At 45.1% G+C, this 21608-nt stretch overlaps 1 protein-coding gene and 1 pseudogene across 2 annotated transcripts in view; both read left to right on the top strand.

Annotated features, from left to right (window-relative positions):
* Positions 1–21608, top strand: part of EIF2B3 (eukaryotic translation initiation factor 2B subunit gamma) — a 128912-nt gene that overhangs the window by 83025 nt on the left and 24279 nt on the right. For both annotated transcript variants that reach the window (XM_066376163.1, XM_066376162.1), the window contains exons 6-7: positions 9023–9112; positions 20952–21079. In XM_066376163.1, coding sequence (XP_066232260.1) covers positions 9023–9112; positions 20952–21079 — 218 coding nt within the window. The remainder of the gene's footprint in view (positions 1–9022; positions 9113–20951; positions 21080–21608) is intronic.
* LOC136397645 (large ribosomal subunit protein eL38 pseudogene) lies at positions 4304–4584 on the top strand (annotated as a pseudogene).

Raw genomic sequence — 21608 nt, 5'->3', positions numbered from 1 at the left:
AAGGTTGTTTATGTTGTTGCGTTAGTACTTCTAGATGGCTAAGTTATCATAGGAGCTTTTTATCCTCAGAATTGTTGCTTCTGGTTCTTAGGAGTTATTGTTTCAAGCTCCAGTTTCCCTGGCATCTGAATTCAGGAGCCATCCATGACATTCTCTTTACCTGCTAACATTCATATTTATGCAAAGAGAAGTTTATATTACAGTTAAGTTTCTTTTATATTTTGGGTTTTTGTTCAACCGAGTTTTCTTCATTCTGTTCCCATTCCTTGCTATTCTTTTGTCCACAAGCTTTGGACTAAGTTTGGTCCTTGAACTTCTTGACGTTTAAAAATAATCTACCCAGCCCTGGCCGGTTGGCTCAGCGGTAGAGCGTCGGCCTAGCGTGCGGAGGACCCGGGTTCGATTCCCAGCCAGGGCACACAGGAGAAGCGCCCATTTGCTTCTCCACCCCTCCGCCTCGCTTTCCTCTCTGTCTCTCTTCCCCTCCCGCAGCCAAGGCTCCATTGGAGCAAAGATGGCCCGGGCGCTGGGGATGGCTCTGTGGCCTCTGCCTCAGGCGCTAGAGTGGCTCTGGTCGCAACATGGCAATGCCCAGGATGGGCAGAGCATCGCCCCCTGGTGGGCAGAGCGTGGCCCCATGGTGGGCGTGCCGGGTGGATCCCGGTCGGGCGCATGCGGGAATCTGTCTGACTGTCTCTCCCTGTTTCCAGCTTCAGAAAAAATGAGAGAAAAAAAAAAATAATAATAATAATAATAATCTACCCAAAGCAGTGGCTGCTTCTTTGAGAGCATTTCCCTCCCTCCCTCCCTCCTTCCCTCCCTCCCTCCCTCCCTCCCTCCCTCCCTCCCTCCCTCCCTCCCTCCCTCCCTCCCTCCCTTCCTTCCTTCCTTCCTTCCTTCCTTCCTTCCTTCCTTCCTTCCCTCTTTCCAACATGACCTAAATTTTAAAAATTGCCTCAGTCTTCTGACTTTACTTCCCAGAATTGTTAGAAGATCTAAATGATAATATAACTCATTATGAAAATATATTGGAAAATACAAGAGCTGCTGTAAAATGGTAATCAAGGTTCCAGTTATCAAGGATTTAAAATAACTGAAGATTAAAGCCAGCCCTACCGCCAACAGATGCAGGGTGTACTAATTTAACAAGGTGCCATCCTGAAAGGCCATCAAATGTGTCTGGGGCTAGTTATAGCCTGAAAAGTATTTCTGTGGGTTGATTTCCTACCCTTTGTTTTGTAAATGAGTTGCCTTCCTTTAGTAATTTAGGATTCTTTTTAGCATTTCAAAGTTAAAATAATTCATCAAACAGGAATCATTTTCATAGGTAAGGTAAATCACAGGATAATATATTGGTATAATTTTGTTCTTTATAAAAATCAAATAGCTTTTGGCCCTGGCCAGTTGGCTCAGTGGTAGAGCGTCAGCCTGGCGTGCGGAAGTCCCGGGTTCGATTCCCGGCCAGGGCACACAGGAGAAGCGCCCATCTGTTTCTCCCCCCCTCCCCCCCTCTTTCGTCTCTGTCTCTCTCTTCCCCTCCCACAGCCAAGGCTCCATTGGAGCAAGGATGGCCCGGGCGCTGGGGATGGCTCTGTGGCCTCTGCCTCAGGCGCTAGACTGGCTCTGGTCGCAACAGAGCGACGCCCCAAATGGGCAGAACATCACCCCCTGGTGGGCGTGCCGGGTGGATCCCGGTCGGGCGCTTGCGGGAGTCTGACTGCCTCCCCGTTTCCAGCTTCAGAAAAATACAAAAAAAAAAAAAATCAAATAGCTTTAAAATGGTCAGAAGTTGATGGAATGAGTATGACAAATACACACTTTGGACTTTCATCAACAATAAAAAAATAGCCTGACCAGGTGATGGCACAGTGGATGGAGCGTTAGACTGGGATGCAGAGGACCCAGGTTTGAGACCCCGAAGTCGCCAGCTTGAGCGCAGGCTCATCTGGTTTGAGCAAAAGCTCATTAACTTGGACCCAAGGTCGCTGGCTCAAGCAAGGGGTTATTTGGTCTGCTGTAGCCCCATGGTCAAGGCACATATGAGAAAGCAATCAATGAACAACTAAGGTGTCGCAAAAAAAAACTGATGATTGATGCTTCTCATCTCTCTCTCCGTTCCTGTCTGTCCCTATCTATTCCTCTCTCTGACTCTCACTCTGTCTCTGTAAAAAATAAAAAATAGGGCCCTGGCCGGTTGGCTCAGTGGTAGAGCGTCGGCCTGGCGTGCAGGGGACCCGGATTGATTCCCGGCCAGGGCACATAGGAGAAGCGCCCATTTGCTTCTCCACCCACCCCTCTTTCCTCTCTGTCTCTCTCTTCCCCTCCCACAGCCAAGGCTCCATTGGAGCAAAGATGGCCCGGACGCTGGGGATGGCTCCTTGGCCTCTGCCCCAGGCGCTAGAGTGGCTCTGGTCGCGGCAAAGCGACGCCCCGGAGGGGCAGAGCATCGCCCCCTGGTGGGCAGAGCGTTGCCCCTGGTGGGCGTGCCGGGTGGATCCCGGTCGGGCGCATGCGGGAGTCTGTCTGACTGTCTCTCCCCATTTCCAGCTTCAGAAAAATACAAAAAAAAAAAAAGAAAAAAAAAATAGGCCCTGGCCGGTTGGCTCAGTGGTAGAGCGTCGGCCTGACGTGCAGAAGTCCCGGGTTCGATTCCCAGCCAGGGCACATAGGAGAAGCACCCGTCTGCTTCTCCACCCCTCCCCCTCTCCTTCCTCTCTGTCTCTCTCTTCCCCTCCCTTAGCGGAGGCTCCATTGAGCAAAGATGGCCCGGGCGCTGGGGATGGCTCCTTGGCCTCTGCCCCAGGCACTAGACTGACTCTGGTCGCAGCAGAGCAACGCCCCGGAGGGGCAGAGCATTGCCCCCTGGTGGGCGTGCCGGGTGGATCCCGGTTGGGCGCATGCGGGAGTCTGTCTGACTGTCTCTCCCCATTTCCAGCTTCAGAAAAATACAAAAAACATAAAAAATAAAAGTAAATAAAACATTGATAAAAGTCCAGCCCACCGCAACCACTGCAGCCGTTCTTTAAGATATGCATGACCACCATGACTTGCTCTCAGGGAGCCTTTTCTGGCAAGTTGCAGAAGACCTCCCCTACCCCCAAATGAAACTCCCTTCAATGATAACACTGGAGTTCATAGCCAATCCCGACTGATATAAAAGTCATATTTTCCATGTACCTGGCTCATTTCATTTGTTTCTTGAGAGGTTCCTGTGACTCACATTGAGACAAGACAGAGAAGTGCTGGTACTGGAGACAAGATGATGTAGTCTCCACATCCTCTGCTATAGGCTCAGGTCACCTCCACGCATACCTTCGCACAGGCTGCTCTCTCCTGTGCTCACTGTGGCCAGTGCTTCTGTCACCACCCAGTGGGAGGTGCAAGATATGGGGCTGCAGCCATGTACTCCATCTTCTCCATGGGGGAGCACCTAGGACAGCTTGCCCTGGGACAACCTCCAGCACCTGTAGCTGCCGATACAAAGGACCACTGCCAAGGAACTGGGAGCATTTCTTAGTGTCTGCTTTCCTGTTCTCTAAGAATGTATGAGGAAACTTGGAAGCAGGGTGATGAAGAGTTCCTCTAGGCTTTGTCCCAGGTCAATGCTGAAAACCCCGTTCCTTAGCAAATTGCTTTTCAAATGGTACTAGTGGCTAATAAACTCCTAAGTAGGATATTCAGCAAGGGAGCAAGTACAAAAACATTTTTATCCCAGCCAATCATTCTACCTTCCTTTCTTTTTTCTTATTTTTATTTTTTTGCATTTTTCCGAAGCTGGAAACAGGGAGGCAGTCAGACAGACTCCCGCATGTGCCCGACCGGGATCCACCCGGCATGCCCACCAGGGGGCGATGCTCTGCCCATCTGGGGCATTGCTCTGTTGCATCCAGAGCCATTCTAGCGCCTGAGGCAGAGGCCACAGAGCCATCCTCAGCGCCCGGGCTATCTTTGCTCCAGTGGAGCCTTGGCTGCGGGAGGGGAAGAGAGAGACAGAGAGGAAAGAGAGGGGGAGGGGTGGAGAAGCAGATGGGCGCTTCTCCTGTGTGCCCTGGCCGGGAATCAAACCCGGGACTCCTGCACACCAGGCTGACGCTCTACCACTGAGTCAACCGGCCAGGGCCCATTCTACCTTCCTTTCTACAAATTTGGGTGTGAGATTACGTATTTGGAACAGGGCCTCTCTATATAGAATTCCTAAGATTATATGTGGAGAAAAGAAGGAAGTTGCTTGAAAGACATATAGGCGACCTATTGGGCTGTACACGGGGATTGTGGGGGATAATCCAAGGTGCCGGGCGCCTGCTCTCTGCATGTAGCTATGCCTCGCAAAATTGAAGAAATAAGGACTTCCTGCTCACAGTCAGACGAAAGGATGCCAACTCTGTCAAGATCAAGAAAAATAAGGATAATGTGAAGTTTAAAGTCCGGTGCAGCAGATACCTTTATACCTTGGTCATCACAGACAAAGAGAAGGCAGAGAAACTGAAGCAGTCCCTGCCCCCAGGTTTGGCAGAGAAGGAGCTGAAATGAACCACACACGCTGATCCATATTAAAAAGCTAAAAATTAAAAAAAAAAAAAAAAAGACATAAGCAGTAGAAAAGTTTTAGTTACAACCTATCTAGGTTTTTTTGTTTTTTAATGTTTATTTTATTGATTTTAGAGAGAAGGGCAGGAAGAGAGAGACAGGAACATGACCCATTCCTGTATGTTTCTTGACCGGGGATCAAACCGGCAACCTCTGTGTATCCAGGCGATATTCCAATCAACCAAACCAACCGGCCAGAGCACACATACCTAGATTTTAATCCCAGTAACTACCACTGTCTACCTCTGTGTCCTAAAATAGTTACTTATCCTGAGTCTACTTTCCTCATCTGTAAAATGAAGACAGATGTTATGAATATTAGTCTATATAAAAGCACATTGCAAAATGCCTGGCACATAAAAACTATTCAACAATGTTGATTCCCTTCATTCATTTCCTTAAGTAACTAGAATCAATTAAAGTGTTGGATTATGGTACACACATAGTGACATACTGAGAACAGATGAGTGTTCAGAGCATAAAGAAAGCCCTGGGTGAATCAGAATGGTATAGTGTGAGCGATCAAGATATGTGCTTCAAATGGCTCTGTTGCTGAGCAATGGAGCAATGACCCAGATGGGCAGAGCATCACCCCCTAGTGGGCTTGCCAGGTGAATCCTGGTTGGGGCATATGCAGGAGTCGGTCTCTCTACCTCCCTTCCTCTCACTAAAGTAAAGATCATGTGTTACATCCTGACTGACCCAAGTGACTCAATTAGAAATAGAAAATCTGCTTAGACTTGTTATAACAAGTATTGAAATCAAATTAGTAATTAAAACTCTTTCAACAAAAAAGATCCAAGACCCTGATGACTTCTTTAGTGGATTTATCAAATATTTAAAGAAGAGCCTGACCCGGTGGTGGCACAATGGATAGAGCATCGACCTAGGATGCTAAAGACCCAGGTTCAAAACCCCAGGTCATCAGCTTGAGTGCAGGCTCATCTGGCCTGAACACCAGCTCACCGGCTTGAGCACAGGGTCACAAACTTGAGCATGGAATCATAGACATGACTCCATGGTCTCTGGCCTGAGCCCAAAGGTCGCTGGCTTGAAGTCCAAGGACACTGGCTTGAGCAAAGGGTCACTGTCCCAGGTGGAACCCCCCAGTGAGGGCACATATGAGAAAGCAATCAATGAACAACTAAGGAGACTAAGGAGCAGCAACAAAGAATTGATGCTGCTTATCTCTCTCCCTTCCTGTCTCTCTGTCCCTATCTGTCCTTCTCTCTGTCTCTGTCACACATAAAAAGAAAAAGAAAAATAGTTCTGATGGCTTATGTTGTCCTAGGTTTTCTAGTCTTTTGTATCTTTGTCCATTTCAGACCTTTTCTAAGTTCTTTCTCTTTCTTCTCCACTTCGTTTTCCTTTTCTTCTTTAATAACAGACCATATTTTTAAAATTCATTTTAGAGAATGGGGAGAGAGAAAAAGAAAGGGGAGAAGAACAGGAAGCATCAGCTCCCATATGTGCCTTGACCAGGCAAGCCCAGGGTTTCAAACTGGCAACCTCAGTGTTCCAGGTCAATGTTTTATCCACTGTGCCACCACAGGTCAGGCAATAACAGACCATTTTAAAAGCATTAAAAAAACTTTTTTTTTTTTACCTTACTGATTTTGGAGAAAGAGAGAAACATCTGTTTGTTGTTCTACTTATTTATGCATTCTTCATTGGTTGATTCTTGTATGTGCCCCGACTGCAGATCAAACCCACAGCCTTGTTGCATCTGGATGACGCTCTACTAAGCTACTGGGCCAGGGCCTATTTTGTTTTGTTCTAAAATATCAATCGTTATTTATCAGCTCATTCAAAAATAATAAAGTGAAATAAGGAAACCACCTTTCTGGCAACTTATATGCCATTATTTTCCCAGCCCCAAAACTTAAATTCACTACAAATTTGATATGAAAGGAAAAAAAAATCTCTGAATTGCCCTCTATATTTCTTCATTGTATTTCATATTTGTAGCTAGATCTCTTGCATTGAGTATTCTAACTAAATTTTTGGAGCATTTTTTCTTAAAAATGCAAGAACATTTTTATTTTTTGTTGCTTTCCTGTGACTGGTCAAAAGTGCACCATGACTTTACGGACACACTATATTAAGGGGTTGTGTGTGTGGTGTGTGTGTGTGTGTGTTATAGATGTGGGATGCCAAGTCTGATTCCACTCTTGCTCTTTTGAAAGCATTTTGTTTCCTCTTCTCCCAAAATAATGGAAGCCCACGGTGATGCACCTTAACTTATTTGACAAATTACTTCTAGAGTATCTTCTAGATCCCAAGAGAATAATCTTCCTTAAAAGTATAAGCCAGTCAAAGCAAAGTAACAGAGTAGGGAATTAACATCTGAGCAGCTATGATTGAAATCTTCATTTTCCACCCTTCTTTCCTCCATTCCCTCAGCTGTTTGTTGTTGTTGTTGTTTTTAATTTCTTAGTTTTTTTGTATTTTTTTGAAGTGAGAAGCAGGAAAGCAGAGAGACAGACTCCCACATGTGCTCAACTGGGATCCACTCAGCATGCCCACTAGGGGGCGATGCTCTGCCCATCTGGGCCATTCCTCCATTGCAATCAGAGTCATTATAGCACCTGAGGCGGAGGCCATGGAGCCATCCTCGGCACCCAGGCCAACTTTGCTCCAGTGGAGCATTGGCTGTGGGAGGGTGAGAAAGAGAGAGAGAGAAAGGAGAGGGAGAGGGGTGGAGAAGCAGATGGTCACTTCTCCTGTGTGCCCTGGCCAGGAATTGAACCCGGGACTTCCACACACCAGGCTGACGTTCTACCACTGAGCCAACTGGCCAGGGCTGCAGCTGTTTTTATTAAATAAAATGAACTTAGACATTATAAGCATGACATTTCTTAAGTCTGAAACCAAAATGACAAACTAAAATAGCAACAACTAAGCAAATGCCTTAATTTGACCTAATTTATACATTTGTTTGCTTATTCAACACTGTTTATTAAATATTTACTCTGTGGGCCCTGGCTGGTTTGTTCAGCAGTAGAGTGTCGGCTTAGTGTGTAGAAGTTCCGGGTTCAATTCCCAGTCAGGACACACAGGAGAAGCGACTATCTGCTTCTCCACCCTTCATGACCCCTTCTCTTTCTCTCTTTCTCTTTTTCTCTTCCTCTCCTGCAGCCATGGCTTAAATGGTTTGAGCAAGTTGGCCCTGGGCACTGAGGAATGGCTCCATAGTTTCCACTCAAGTGCTAAAATAATTCATTTGCTGAGCAACAGAGCAGCAGCCCCAGATGGGCAGAGCATTGCTTGGTATGGGGCTTGCCAGGTGGATTCCGGTTAGGGTGAATACTGGATCTGCCTCTGCCTCCCCACCTCTCACTTAATTTAAAAAAAAAAGAAAATTTACTCTGTGTGAAATACAATGCTAAGTGCTCGGTCTATAAAGATAAATCTTTACCCTCAGGGAGTTTATCATCTAGTGGGAGAGAAACAAGTAAATAGTCTGTTATCTTAGTGTATAATAATTTATCTGATATAGGTGGGCGTAACTGTGGGAGCACAAAGTTGGATAAAGTTTCCTGGAGGAAGTAAATATAACTGGCAAAAGACCTAATGAATAAATAAGTAAGAGTGAGAGTTAAAAGAGTATTCTAGCCCTGGCCGGTTGGCTCAGCGGTAGAGCGTCGGCCTGGCGTGCGGGGGACCCGGGTTCGATTCCCGGCCAGGGCACATAGGAGAGGCACCCATTTTCCTCTCCACCCCCACCCCCTCCTTCCTCTCTGTCTCTCTCTTCCCCTCCCGCAGCCGAGGCTCCATTGGAGCAAAGATGGCCCGGGCGCTGGGGATGGCTCCTTGGCCTCTGCCCCAGGCGCTAGAGTGGCTCTGGTCGCGACAAAGTGACGCCCTGGAGGGGCAGAGCATTGCCCCCTGGTGGGCAGAGCGTCGCCCCTGGTGGGCGTGCCGGGTGGATCCCGGTCGGGCGCATGCGGGAGTCTGTCTAACTGTCTCTCCCCGTTTCCAGCTTCAGAAAAGTACAAAAAAAAAAAAGAGTATTCTAGAATTTTGCTTCCTCTTCTATGAAAATGGAATAATACACACCAAATCCTGGGGGAAAGCATAGCTAAAGTATGGCCTGCCAGAAGTAGAGCAGTTGGAGCAGAAACAGGAAAAGGTTAATGACAAGATTAGTGGGTAGGAGTGATAGAATAGAAGGTGACTTGTCAGTGATTTGATGGTTTATTGATTTTGGTTTAATGTCCTTAGAAGCCTAAAAACCCCGTAAAGTGTGAAATAGGGTTTCTACAAAGAGAAGACCTTTTCCATGGTTGGAACAGAGCTTGTATCCACCATCTTGGTCTTCCCAGGGTGGGGTATAGGCAACATGGCTCTTAAAAAGTTTCTAATGTCTAGTACCTAATAATAGGATAGAATCTATGTTATCTAATTTTGACTCCCTTTTCTCTTCTTTTTGCAGGCACCCCAGAATAATTTTTCACACAGGCCTCGTGGACGCCCATCTCTACTGCATGAAAAAATACGTTGTGGACTTCCTAATGGAAAATGAGTAAGAAAGAGGGAGGTAGAGTCAGACCTACAGTACTTAAGCTACCATGTGACTTAGTTAACACTTTTAAATCTTGATAATGTTAGGTAACAGTTTATATAAATAACATAATTTAGTTTCACCTTTGTTCTAGAAACGAAGTTACGTTATTCTGTCTGTACCACCGAGTCCCCCACTTGTATTTTTGGGACCTGTGTTATAATAAACCAGAAAAATATTTTCAGGCCTGGCCAGTTGGCTCAGTGGTAGAGAATTGGCTCAGCATGTAGATGTCCTGGTTTGATTCCTGGTCAGGGCACACAGGAGAAACAACCATCTGCTTCTCCACCCCTCTCCCTGCCCTTCCCTCTGTCTTCTCTCTCTCCCCCTCCCTCCCTTCCTCTCTCCCTCCCTTTGTCCCACAGCCATGACTTGATTGGTTCAAGCACATCAGCCCCAGCCACTGAGGATGGGTCCATGGAGCCTCCACCTCAGGCACTAAAAATAGCTCAGTTGCAAGCATGGCCCCAGATAGGCAGAGCATCAGAGTCCCAGACAAGGGTTGCGGGTGGATCCTGGTTGGGGTGCATGCGGGAGTCTTTCTCTATCTCTCCTCCTCTCACTTAGAAAAGAAGAAAAATATATATATATGTTTTTTATAAAACTAAGAATAACCTATGATGCCTCTTTCTGCACAATTCCAGGCTGTTCTTGCTTCCTTCTTCAGGGGTAAATTTCCCAGCTCTAGTGCTGTTTATCTCCAAGTAGATGTCCTTCCCCTAGCAATTATCCTATAGATGGGCCCTCCTAGCAAAGGGCCAAAGAATTACCCAAGAGTAGGAAAAAAAGAAGAGCAAGTTTTCCTCCAATTTTGGAAAAGAAATCCATCTCACTGAGTGAACTTTCATGAATGCGAAGAAACAAATTTTGGTACTTTTCTGATTTTGCTTTGAGAACAGAACTGTGGGCTTTAATCCCCAAAGACTGTCTAGCAGATGACAGGACTCAGGTTTCCAGAGGGATATCCTCCTCTTGCTGTTCTCAAGGATTTTTTTTTTTTTTTGTATTTTTCTGAAGCTGGAAATGGGGAGGCAGTCAGACTCCTGCATGCGCCCGACCGGGATCCACCCGGCACGCCCACCAGGGGGCGATGCTCTGCCCATCCGGGGCGTCACTCTGTTGCGACCAGAGCCACTCTAGCGCCTGAGGCAGAGGCCATAGAGCCATCCCCAGCGCCCGGGCCATCTTTGCTCCAATGGAGCCTTGGCTGAGGGAGGGGAAGAGAGAGACAGAGAGGAAGGAGAGGGGGAGGGGTGGAGAAGCAGATGGGCGCTTCTCCTGTGTGCCCTGGCCGGGAATCAAATGCGGGACTCCTGCACGCCAGGCCGACACTCTACCACTGAGCCAACTGGCCAGGGCCTGTTCTCAAGGATTTTTGTTAGGAAATGCAACTAGAGTCCTCAGAGGAACCTGTAGGAAAAGATGTAATAGGTGCAGCTAGTCTCCCTTGATGGCTGCTCATCAGTTTCTGCCTTGTCAGTAGCAGTGGTGGACTTGAAAGCAGGTGGCCAGTGTACCACAGCAGCAAGTTCCCTCAGACCGGCTGAGGAAGGAAGGCGGAAAGCCTGAGTTTAAATGCCAGGATGCCCTTAGCCAATAGACTTGGATGTATAAGGGAAGGGGACTTGTTTCTCTGTGCCCATTTTTTTTTTCAATTGATTTTTTGAGAGGATGGGGGAAAAACAGGAAGAGAGAGAGAGAGTGAGAAGCATAAACTTATGATTGCTTCACTAGTTGTTTATTGATTGCTTCTTGTGGTTGCCTTGACCAGGGGGGTTAAGCCAAGACAATGATTCCTTCCTCAAGCCAGTGACCTTGGCCTTCAAACCAGCAATCTTTGATTTCAAGCCATTGACCTTGGGATCATGTAGGTGATTCAGTGCTCAAGCCAGCGACCCTCTGCTCAAGTTGGCAAGCCCACACTCAAACTGGCAACTTCAGGGTTTCAAACCTGGGACCTCAGCATTTCAGGTCGACACTCTATCCACTGTGCCACCACTGGTCAGGCTGTGCCCCATATTTCTTTGTAGCATCCTAACCCTCATCCCCCACAACACCTGCTAAACTCCTATAGGAAGGCCCAGGTAGAGCCAGTGGTAAAATGTCTGACGACAAAAACTGCCTGACCGGGCAGTGGCGCAGTGGATAGAGTGTCGGACTGGGATGCAGAAGACCCAGGTTTGAGACCCCAAGGTCGCCAGCTTGAGCGTGGCCTCATCTGGTTTGAGCAAAGCTCACCAGCTTGGACCCAAGGTCGCTGGCTCGAGCAAGGGGTTACTCGGTCTGCTGGAGGCCCACGGTCAAGGCACATATGAGAAAGCAATCAATGAACAACTAAGGTTTCGCAACAAAAAACTGATGATTGATGCTTCTCATCTCTCTCCATTTCTGTCTGTCTGTCCCTATCTATCCCTCTCTCTGACTCTCTCTCTGTCCCTGTAAAAAAAAACACCTGTATACTATGGAAAATTTCACACAAATACTAAAGTAGAGAAAGTAATATAATGAACTGCCATGGATTCATCACACAGTTTTAGTAATTATAAATTTATGGTCAATCTTGTTTTATATGTGCCACTACCCATCTACCCACTGTCACACCAAATTATTTTAAAACAAGTGATTATAATAGTTCATCTGTAATTATTTCAGTTGTAATTGTCTGTAAATATTTCAGTATATATCTCTAAAACATAATCAATATTTTAATCTTTTAAACAAAGACCTTAATACCATTTCCTTAAAAGAAAGAATTAACAGTGCTTTCTTTTTATTTTTTTTAAATTTATTTATTAATTTAGAGAGAGAGGCAGGGAAGGAGAGACAGACAGAAACATCAGTCTGTTCCTGTATGTGCCCTGACCAGGGATCAAACCAGCAACTTTTACATAAAGCGACAATGCTCTAACTAACCAAGCTCTCCAGGCAGAGCACTTCTCCTATGTGCCTTGACTGAGAAGCAAACCTGGGACATCCATACACCGGGCTGACACTCTATCCACTGAGCCAACCAGCCAAGGCCTTTTTTTTTAAGTGAGAAGAGGGGAGATAGTGAGACAGACTCCCGCATGTGCCCCAAACGGGATCCACCTGACAATCCCTGTCTAGGGATGATGCTCAAATTAACCGAGCTATCCTCAGCACCTAAGGCTGACGCGTGGAGCAACTGAGCTATCCTCAGCACTTGGGGCCAAGGTTCAAACTAATCAAGCCACTGGTTGGGAGAGGGGAAAAGAGAGAGAAGGGGGAGAGGGAGGGGAAGAGAAGCCTATGGTCACTTCTCATGTGTGCCCTGACTGGGGATCAAACCTGAGACTTCTGCCTACCAAGTTGACGCTCTCTCCACTGAGCAAATCAGCCAGGGCCAACAATGCTTTCTTAATACTGTCAAATGGGATAATAGTTTTTAGTGTCTGGATACTAGGATACTGCTGGCCATTGTAGCTCCTTTGTAGCTTATTTGGCCACTACCAGCAATTGTTCCCATGCTTATCAAGTATAGTACAGTGGTATGTACCTTGAGAACAAGCCTGAATTTGGTGATTCTGTGGCTTATAGCCAGAAGCTTCACCAAATAGGACTTTGTCAGAACCTGCTATAATAGAGAATGATACAGAGCCTCCCATTTCATGATCTGTTCAAAAGACCCTTATCTCTTTCTTCCCCCATCAACCCTTCACTTCTTAGAGTTGTTGTGAGTAAAAGCATTATGTTGAAAATCAATAAATTTCATATGTTAGGAAAAAATTGAAGACATAGCAAGACAAATTAGAATGGTACTCAAGGGAGATTCTTTTGTTTGTTTGTTTGTTTGTTTTTTCTGAAGCTGGAAACGGGGAGAGACAGTCAGACAGACTCCCGCATGCGCCCGACCGGGATCCACCCGGCACGCCCACCAGGGGCGAAGCTCTGCCCACCAGGGGGCGATGCTCTGCCCCTCCAGGGCGTCGCTCTGCCGCGACCAGAGCCACTCTAGCGCCTGGGGCAGAGGCCAAGGAGCCATCCCCAGCGCCCGGGCCATCTTTGCTCCAATGGAGCCTCGGCTGCGGGAGGGGAAGAGAGAGACAGAAAGGAAGGAGGGGGTGGGGGTGGAGAAGCAAATGGGCGCTTCTCCTATGTGCCCTGGCCGGGAATCGAACCCGGGTCCCCCGCATGCCAGGCTGACGCTCTACCGCTGAGCCAACCGGCCAGGGCCAAGGGAGATTCTTTATTCCTGTCTGGAATAGCGTAGGTCCTGTCTCAAAGTTGTGGGAGATAGGATTGATTATGTTGGTGAAAGCAGCATGTAGAAGGCCTTAAAACCTGGGCATGGAGTTCTAGATCTTTAAACAGAATAGTCTCATATGGAATGAGCAATGATGTAACCTGACAGGGGAACACAGAGGCTTCTGGGTGGGAAAGGGACTCTTTCAAGCTAAGTAGGAGTCATTTATAATAATCTGGTTATGGAATGATGACTTCTTTGGGGATAGAAAGAGAAAAATAAATCTAGGGAATGTAACTTCAAGAAAAGATAGTGTTAGCAATTCTGTTACTTTCTTTTTTTTTTTCTTGTTTAAATTAAGTGAGAGCAGGAGAGGCAGAGAGACAAACTCCTGCATGTGCCTGGACCAGGATCCACCCAGCAAACCCCCTATGGGGGGATGCTCTGCCCATCTAGGGCCGTTGCTCCATTGCTTGGCAACCTAGCTATTTTTAGCACCTGAGGTGGAAGCCACCAGAGCCATCCTCAGTGCCTGGGGCCAACCCACTCTAGCCAGTTGAGCCATGGCTGCAGGAGGGGAGAGAGAGAAAGAGAGGGAAGGAGGAGAAGTGGAGAAGCAGATGGTCGCTTCTCCTGTGTACCCTGACCGGGAATTGAACCCAGGACATTCACACACCAGGCCCACATTCTACCACTGAGCCATCTGGACAGGGCCTGTTGTTTTTCCACCTATGAAAGTTGATATATTGTGTCCTGTGCCCTTTTTATAGTTGTGTACATGTTAATCCTTCCACCAAAATTCTTTGAAATTAGATACCTACCTGAATTAGTAAGGCACTAATATAATATACAGGGGTGGGCAAAGTAGGTTTACAATTTTAAGTACAGGAAGCAGTTTATTGTTGTATTATTATTTAATTATTTTCCATTTGAAAAGTTGTAAACCTACTCTTGCCCACCCCTGTATGTTTGGTGAATGGAAGAAAAGGAGATGTAGTAACAGTTCAAATAGCAAAAGTAATTTGGTTCATTAGCAGTGGAAAAAAAGATGAGGATTTCTGCAGCTAAGTGAGAAAAAGTATTTTGTCTACTCTTCCTGTGTACTCCAATTACTTTTCAGAAAAGATTTTACCTGTTTATACTCTGACTACCTTTGTACAGAGTAACTATCTCAAAGCACCCTTATTAGTCATGAGAATTATTTTTAAATCTGTTAATTTGACTGGGGGTTAGAAATTGCAAGTTGTTTAAGTGTGTGTGTGTGTGTGTGTGTGTGTGTGTGTGTGTGTGTGTGTGTGTGTGTTTTATTTCTTAGGAGCTTACAATTTCATTAGGCAGGTGTTTCTGGAAGCTGTGTATAAGAGGGAAGGGAGAACGTGAGGTTGCCCAGGCCCAGGGCAGTGAGTGGATTCAGCTACTTGTCTTCGCCCCCAGGGTCAGGATGTTCACATTACTTCATGGTGGCCTGTCCCACATCTTACCACAGCTTTGAGCTGCCTCTACTTTGAGTAGGAGACAGGAAGAATATTTTTGGCCTCATTGTGTTACTAAGCCAACTGCATTATGGGAATTGACCTGATGTTGAGTGCCAGCAGAGGCAGGTGGGAACTGGCAGGACTGCTTCATGTCCTCTCCTCATATCACTGCCTGATCTCCTTAAAGGGCTCTGCCTAAATGGACTATGTGCCAAGGCTTGTTTGCTTGTCTCTTGAAGTGACAGTTCTGGTTGGTCCATAATGTAAATATCACTGGCTCTGAAATCCCCCAGCTGTCCATGCTTTGTCATTTCTTCAAAGGAAACTGACTTGTTTTCCACCAGAGGAGGCCAAGGAACATTTGTTACCCACACTGGTTTGGTGCATTAAAAGGGGAGAAAAAGAGCTAAGTGTAAATGTTGTTTCATTCTTTGTATTCGTATGGAAATTTTTAATCTCCATCAAAGGATCAGAAGAAAAATCACATTGAAATTCAGTACAAGAGTTTCCAGCTTACACAGAATTTTTCAAAGATGTTTGCCTTGATCTTTTAAAAATGACAAAAACCATGAACTGTGTAGCTCCAGGGTTCATAATTTTGCTTACCCTCCTCAGCCTCCACCTCTGTCTTGCCTTCCTACCTACACTCTATCTGTGTGGTCCTGTGTCAGCCTGCAGAACTTCTTTGAAGAGGGGGTGAGGCTGGGTGGGGGGTGACTGTGTGTAGCAGTCAGGTTTATAAGGCTGTTTTTAGAGTCTTCTTACTGGTCTCCCTGACTTCATTCTCCTTATTCCGGGCCTATTTCCACTGCTACCAGAATTATCTTACAAAGAAATAAAATTGATCATGTCATTTTCCTGCTTAAAAACGACCACAAAAGGCTTCCATTATCTGACTCCCTTACTACCTAATCAGTCTCATCGCTACCCTTCTTCTTAAATTCATAATCAGGATACTGTCCTCTGTATTATGAATTATTTGAAGTCAGAAACTGTATGTTTCCAAGACCTAGCACAGTTACTGGCATATTAATAGATGCTTGGTAAATGCTAAATAAATTAATTTGTATTTAAAATTTTAACAAGGTCACAATGTGAGAGAGAAAAGTAAAAATCATGTGCTAGTCTCTCACACCTCTGTGCATGCTTTGTTTTGCACAGTATAAATCAAAAGCATAATCACTTTTTAAAAAAGCGCGTAATCACTGTACTAAGTATTAGGTCCCTTCTTCTCCATTATAGATTCCTGGTCATTTTGACCCAAAATCCTGTCTCAGTACCCACCAGGAAGCACCATGCTTCCTGAGATCCAAAAAAGCCAAATGAAGGAGCGCTCCAAAGCTCTTGGTCAAAGTTACTGACTGCTGTAATGTAATGTAAAAAAAAATTTTCCTCTGGAAGTTTTTTTACACATTGATCTTTGATCTTACTTTCTGTAATTACTGTCCTAGACCAGCAGTTTTCAACTAGTGTGTTACAGCACACAGGAATTTTTAAAATATGCAGTACCTTACTATTTAGTTAGGGAAACTGACCTCTTTTCTCTTAGATTGTCAATTTTAAAAAATGACAGCCAATGTGAATGAATCAACATTATACCTTTTTTTTGTTATATCGGCAAAAATACATATATTTGTTGTGCCACAGAATTTTAATAATTAGTTTATGTGTGCCATGAGATAAAAATCACAGTCCTAGACTAATCTGATTACATAAAAGTTAATTTAAGCCTGACCAGGCGGTGGTGCAGTGGATAGAGAGTGTTGGACTGGGATGCAGAGGACCCAGGTTCGAGACCCCAAGGTCACCAGCTTGAGCGTGGGCTCATCTGGTTTGAGCAAAGCTCACCAGTTTGGACCCAAGGTCGCTGGCTCAAGCAAGGGGTTACTCAGTCTGCTGAAGGCCCACGGTCAAGGCACATATGAGAAAGCAATCAATGAACAACTAAGGTGTCGCAATGTGCAACGAAAAACTAATGATTGATGCTTCTCATCTCTCAGTTCCTGTCTGTCTGTCCCTGCTATCCCTCACTCTCTCTCTCTGTCTCTGTAAAAAAAAAAAAAAGTTAACTTTTTTGTTTTGGTTGGTTAGAGCATTGTCCCAAAGCACAGAGGTTGCCAGTTCAATCCTTGGTCAGGGCACATACAGGAACAGATCAATGTTCCTATCTCTCTCTCTTGCTCTCTTCCTTCCTCTAAAATCAATCAATAAATATTTTTTTTAAAGGTAACTTTGTTGTAGAAATTCTTTGTAGCCATGGGTAAATAAGTACAACTGTTGTAAAATGACAGAACCCACTCTTTTTTTTTTTTTAATTTTTATTTATTTATTTTTTACAGAGACAGAGAGCGAGTCAGAGAGAGGGACAGACAGGGACAGACAGACAGGAACGGAGAGAGATTAGAAGCATCAATCATTAGTTTTTCATTGCGCGTTGCAACACCTTAGTTGTTCATTGATTGCTTTCTCATACGTGCCTTGACCGCGGGCCTTCAACAGACCGAGTAACCCCTTGCTGGAGCCAGCGACCTTGGATTCAAGCTGGTGGGCTTTTGCTCACACCAGATGAGCCTGCGCTCAAGCTGGTGACCTCGGGGTCTTGAACCTGGGTCCTCTGCATCCCAGTCCGACGCTTTATCCACTGTGCCACCGTCTGGTCAGGCCAGAACCCACTCTTAAGTAGATGGAAGGATGAAATCCTTATGGGAAGTACTTAATCATTAAAATGGATTTTAAATTTACAGAGTTTGAATCAAACCAAGAGAGTAATTTCATCGAAGCTAAGGAAAAATGAGAGACAAGACCCTTAAGAATGGCCTAGCCTGACCAGCGGTGGCGCAGTAGATAAGAGCGTCGGACTGGGATGTGGAGGACCCAGGTTAGAGACCCCGAGGTCGCCAGTTTGAGTGCGGGCTCATCTGATTTGAGCAAAGCTCACCAGCTTGATCCCAAGGTCGCTGGCTCGAGCAAGGGCTCACTCGGTCTGCTGAAGGTCCACGGTCAAGGCACATATGGGAAATTAATCAATGAACAACTAAGGAGCCGCAACAAAGAATTGTTGTTTCTCATCTATCTCCCTTTCTGTCTGTCTGTCCCTATCAATCCCTCTCTCTGACTCTCTCTGTCTCTGCCACACACACACAAAAAAAGAAAGAATGGCCTAAAATTGTAGAATTTGATAATTTGCATAAAGAATAAAAGACTCTTTCTTAGTCTCTACTGTGAGGAAGTATAGAGCAGAAATTCTTTACACAGTCTTCGAATAACACAGCTGTTATTACTATGAGGAAAAAAAGCATCCCCAAATATAGTAGGTTAAAGGGAAAAAAATGAGACGCAAAATAAATTTTTTTAATTCAATACACATTTATTGATGAAAGCTCTTCACAAATTAGGAATAAAAGAGAACATTCTTACTTTGTAAAGGGTATATACAAAAAAAGCCCATAACATGTGCTATTAGCTATAAGGTCTGAAGACAATATCTACACATAGAAAATAATAAATGGTAGCTTTGATGATGAAAAAATTACAATAACAATCATCAGTCTAAATGATAAAATATTAGAAGAATTCTTTTTAAAATCAAGAACTGGCCAGGTAGCTCAGTTGGTTAGAGCATCGTCCCCATATGCCAAGGTTGCAATCCCCAGTCAAGGCACATGGAAGAATCAACCAATGAATGCATAAATAGGTAGAACAACAACTCTCTCTCTTTCTCTTTCTGTTTCTCTGCCTTCCTCTCTCTAAAATCAGTAAAAAAAAAAAAAAAAGTTTTTAATTTTAATAAAATAAAGAACAAGTAAAATAAAGAAGAAAAGAAAGAAAGAAAGAAAAAGAAAGGAAGAAAGAACAAGTACAGATGACCGCTGTCAGTGCTTCTATTCAGCATTATATTGGAGGTCTTAGCCAATATAGTAAAACAAGAAAAATAAACATATAGAGATTAGAAAGGAAGAAAGAGAATTGCTGTTTTCATAGTTGGTATGAGTGTCAGAATCTAGAATTAAGATTTTTTAGCAAGGCATTTGACTAAAAGCTCAAATAGTAAGTTGAATTTCTATAAACCAATAACAAGAAGAAAATAATTGTTTAAAAGATAACGTTTATATGCCTGACCAGGTGATAGTACAGTGGATAGAGCATCGGGCTGGAACACAGAGGACCCAGGTTCAAAATCCTGAGGTCGCCAGCTTGAGTGCTGGTTCATCTAGCTTGAGCACGGGCTCGCCAGCTTGAGCATAGGATCATAGACATGACCCCATGATCGCTGGCTTGAGCCCAAAGGTCGCTGGGTTGAGCAAGGGGTCACTTGCTCTGCTGTAGCCCCTCAGTCAAGGCACATATGAGAAAGCAGTCAATGAACAACTAAGGAGATGCATGAAGAATTGATGCTTCTCAGCTCTCTTTTTGTCTGTCTGTCCCTCTCTCTATCACTCTCACTGTCTCTGTAAAAAAAAAAAAAGGATAACATTTATAATACTAATAAAATTATATACTTAAGGATTAATTAATTCTGTTAGGATTAATCTAACAGAAGATGAGCAAGGCCTTTATGGAGATAATTTTTTAAACAACTTTTTTCAAAAGATCAGAGCAGACCCTGGCCTGTTTGCTCAGTGGATAGAGCATCAACCCGGCATATGGACGCCCTGGGTTTGATTCCCAGTCAGGGCACACAAGCAAAGCAACCATCTGCTTCTCTACCCCTCCCTCTTTCCCTTCTCTCCCTCTTGCCTTCTTACAGCCAGTGGTTCAGCTGGTTCAGGTGTCGGCCCTGGGTGCTGAGGATAGCTCAGTTGGTCCTAGCATCAGCCTTAAGCGCTTTAGCATTGTTCCCAGACAGGGCTGCAGGGTAAATCCTGGTTGGAGCACTTGCAGGAGTCTGTCTCACTATCTCCCTCCACTCCTCTCACTTAAAAAAAAGAAGAAAAAAAAACGGCCTGACCTATGGTGGTGCAGTGGACAAAGCGTTGACATGGAATGCTGAGGTTGCTAGTTCAAAACCCCCAGCTTGCCTGGTCAAGGCATATATGAGAAGCAACCTATGAGTTAATGCTTCCTGCTCCTCCCCCCCTTTCTCGCTCTCTATAAAATCAATAAATAAAATCTAGAAGAAAAAAAAAAGATCAGAATGTAAGCCTGACTGGTTTTGGTGCAATGTATAGAGCATCAATTTGGGACACTGAGGATCCAGGTTCAAAACCCCAAGGTTACCAGCTTGAGCACGGACTTGTCAGCTAGAGCACAGGAATCATCAACATGATCCCAAAGTTACTGGCTTAAGCCATGATCCCAAGGTCGCAGGTTTAAGCAAGGGGTTACTGGCTCAGCTTGGGCCATCCCCACCCCCACCCCATCAAGGCATGTATGAGAAGCAATCAATGAACAACTAAAGTGACACAACTATGAGTTAATGCTTCTCATCTCTCTCCCTTCCTGTGTCTCCCCCCCTAAATAAAAAATAAAAAGATCAGATCATTCTACCTTCTCATGAGTCATTGCCAGTTAAGAGTCAAGCCACCACCTTACTGGTGATGATGCAGTGGATAGAGCATCAAGCTGGGATGCTGGGGTCCCAGGTTTGAAACCCCATGGTTGATGGCTTGAGTGCAGGCTCACCAGCTTGAGCGCAGGGCTGCCAGCTTGAGCACAAGGTTGCTGGCTTGAGCCCAAGGTCGCTGGCTAGAGCACCCCCCCACATTCTGTCAAGGCACATATGAGAAGCAACTATGAGTTGATGTTTCTCATCTCTCTCCCTTCCTGTCTCTGTTTCTGTCTCTCTTTTTCTGGCAAAAAGAAAAGTCAAGGCACCATGTTAAAATACGCACACACACATACACTACAGGCCGTGTAGATGGGACTTTGTGAAAGCTTTTTTTGTATAGGTCATGGGAGGGAAGTCCCACATTCATTATTCTACACTCCTACTTCCAGCCTAAAGCTGATAGAGAACTTAGATCCATTGCTTCTTCAGAACTGTGAAATTCATACTACTTTAGATCTCTATCAATCCCAAGGCGGCACGACAGGGAGGAATTTGGATTTTCCTTGGATGCACAGTTTTTGATCCCTAAAGGATCTAGCAGATTTCTCATATTTGACCACTCTGTCTTCCTAGGTCCATCACTTCTATCCGGAGTGAACTGATTCCATACCTAGTAAGAAAACAGTTTTCCTCAGCTGCCGCACAACAAGGACAAGAAGAAAAAGAGGAGGATCTAAAGAAAAAGGAGCTGAAGTCCTTAGGTCAGTGCTTAGGTTGGTGCAGTAAGGTCGGAGTAGCAGCACCTTTGGAAAAAATGGCTGCGCAGCTTAGGCCAGCCCAAGATCCCTGTCTCAAGGCCATTTTTTACTGTCTACCAACCAAGCAAGACAGGGTAGCTGATGCCACTCTCTGAGCACTGGGTAAGCTTGCTCAAGCAGATCCTGTCACTATGCTCTTCAGGGACAAGTTAATCATGCCTCAAGTTCATTCTCTGGTTCATAGCTCTGGATGGCTGTGTGCCTCAATAGATCATTTTAACTTTAAACTCTGCCCACCACTTCTCAGTTCCCCTTTTTTCTAGGCTCTGGGCAGGGGGCTGACTAAACTCCCACTCCTGACTAAACTCAGCCTCTTCTGTCAAGGGAAGAAAGGCGTGCAATTACAGCTCAACCAGAGGCCCATCAGTGGTCATCTTTCCAGGGTGTAGGGATGAAATCTGTCTTGTTTGCTCTCATATCCCTGCCTTAAAAAAAAAAGGCATACACACACACGTTTCAAATGAATTAATTG

The sequence above is a fragment of the Saccopteryx leptura genome, chromosome 3, assembly GCF_036850995.1.
Source record: "Saccopteryx leptura isolate mSacLep1 chromosome 3, mSacLep1_pri_phased_curated, whole genome shotgun sequence".
NCBI lineage: Eukaryota > Metazoa > Chordata > Mammalia > Chiroptera > Emballonuridae > Saccopteryx > Saccopteryx leptura.
Note: the sequence above shows the minus strand (reverse complement) of the source record. Positions and strands in the feature narration are given on the sequence as shown.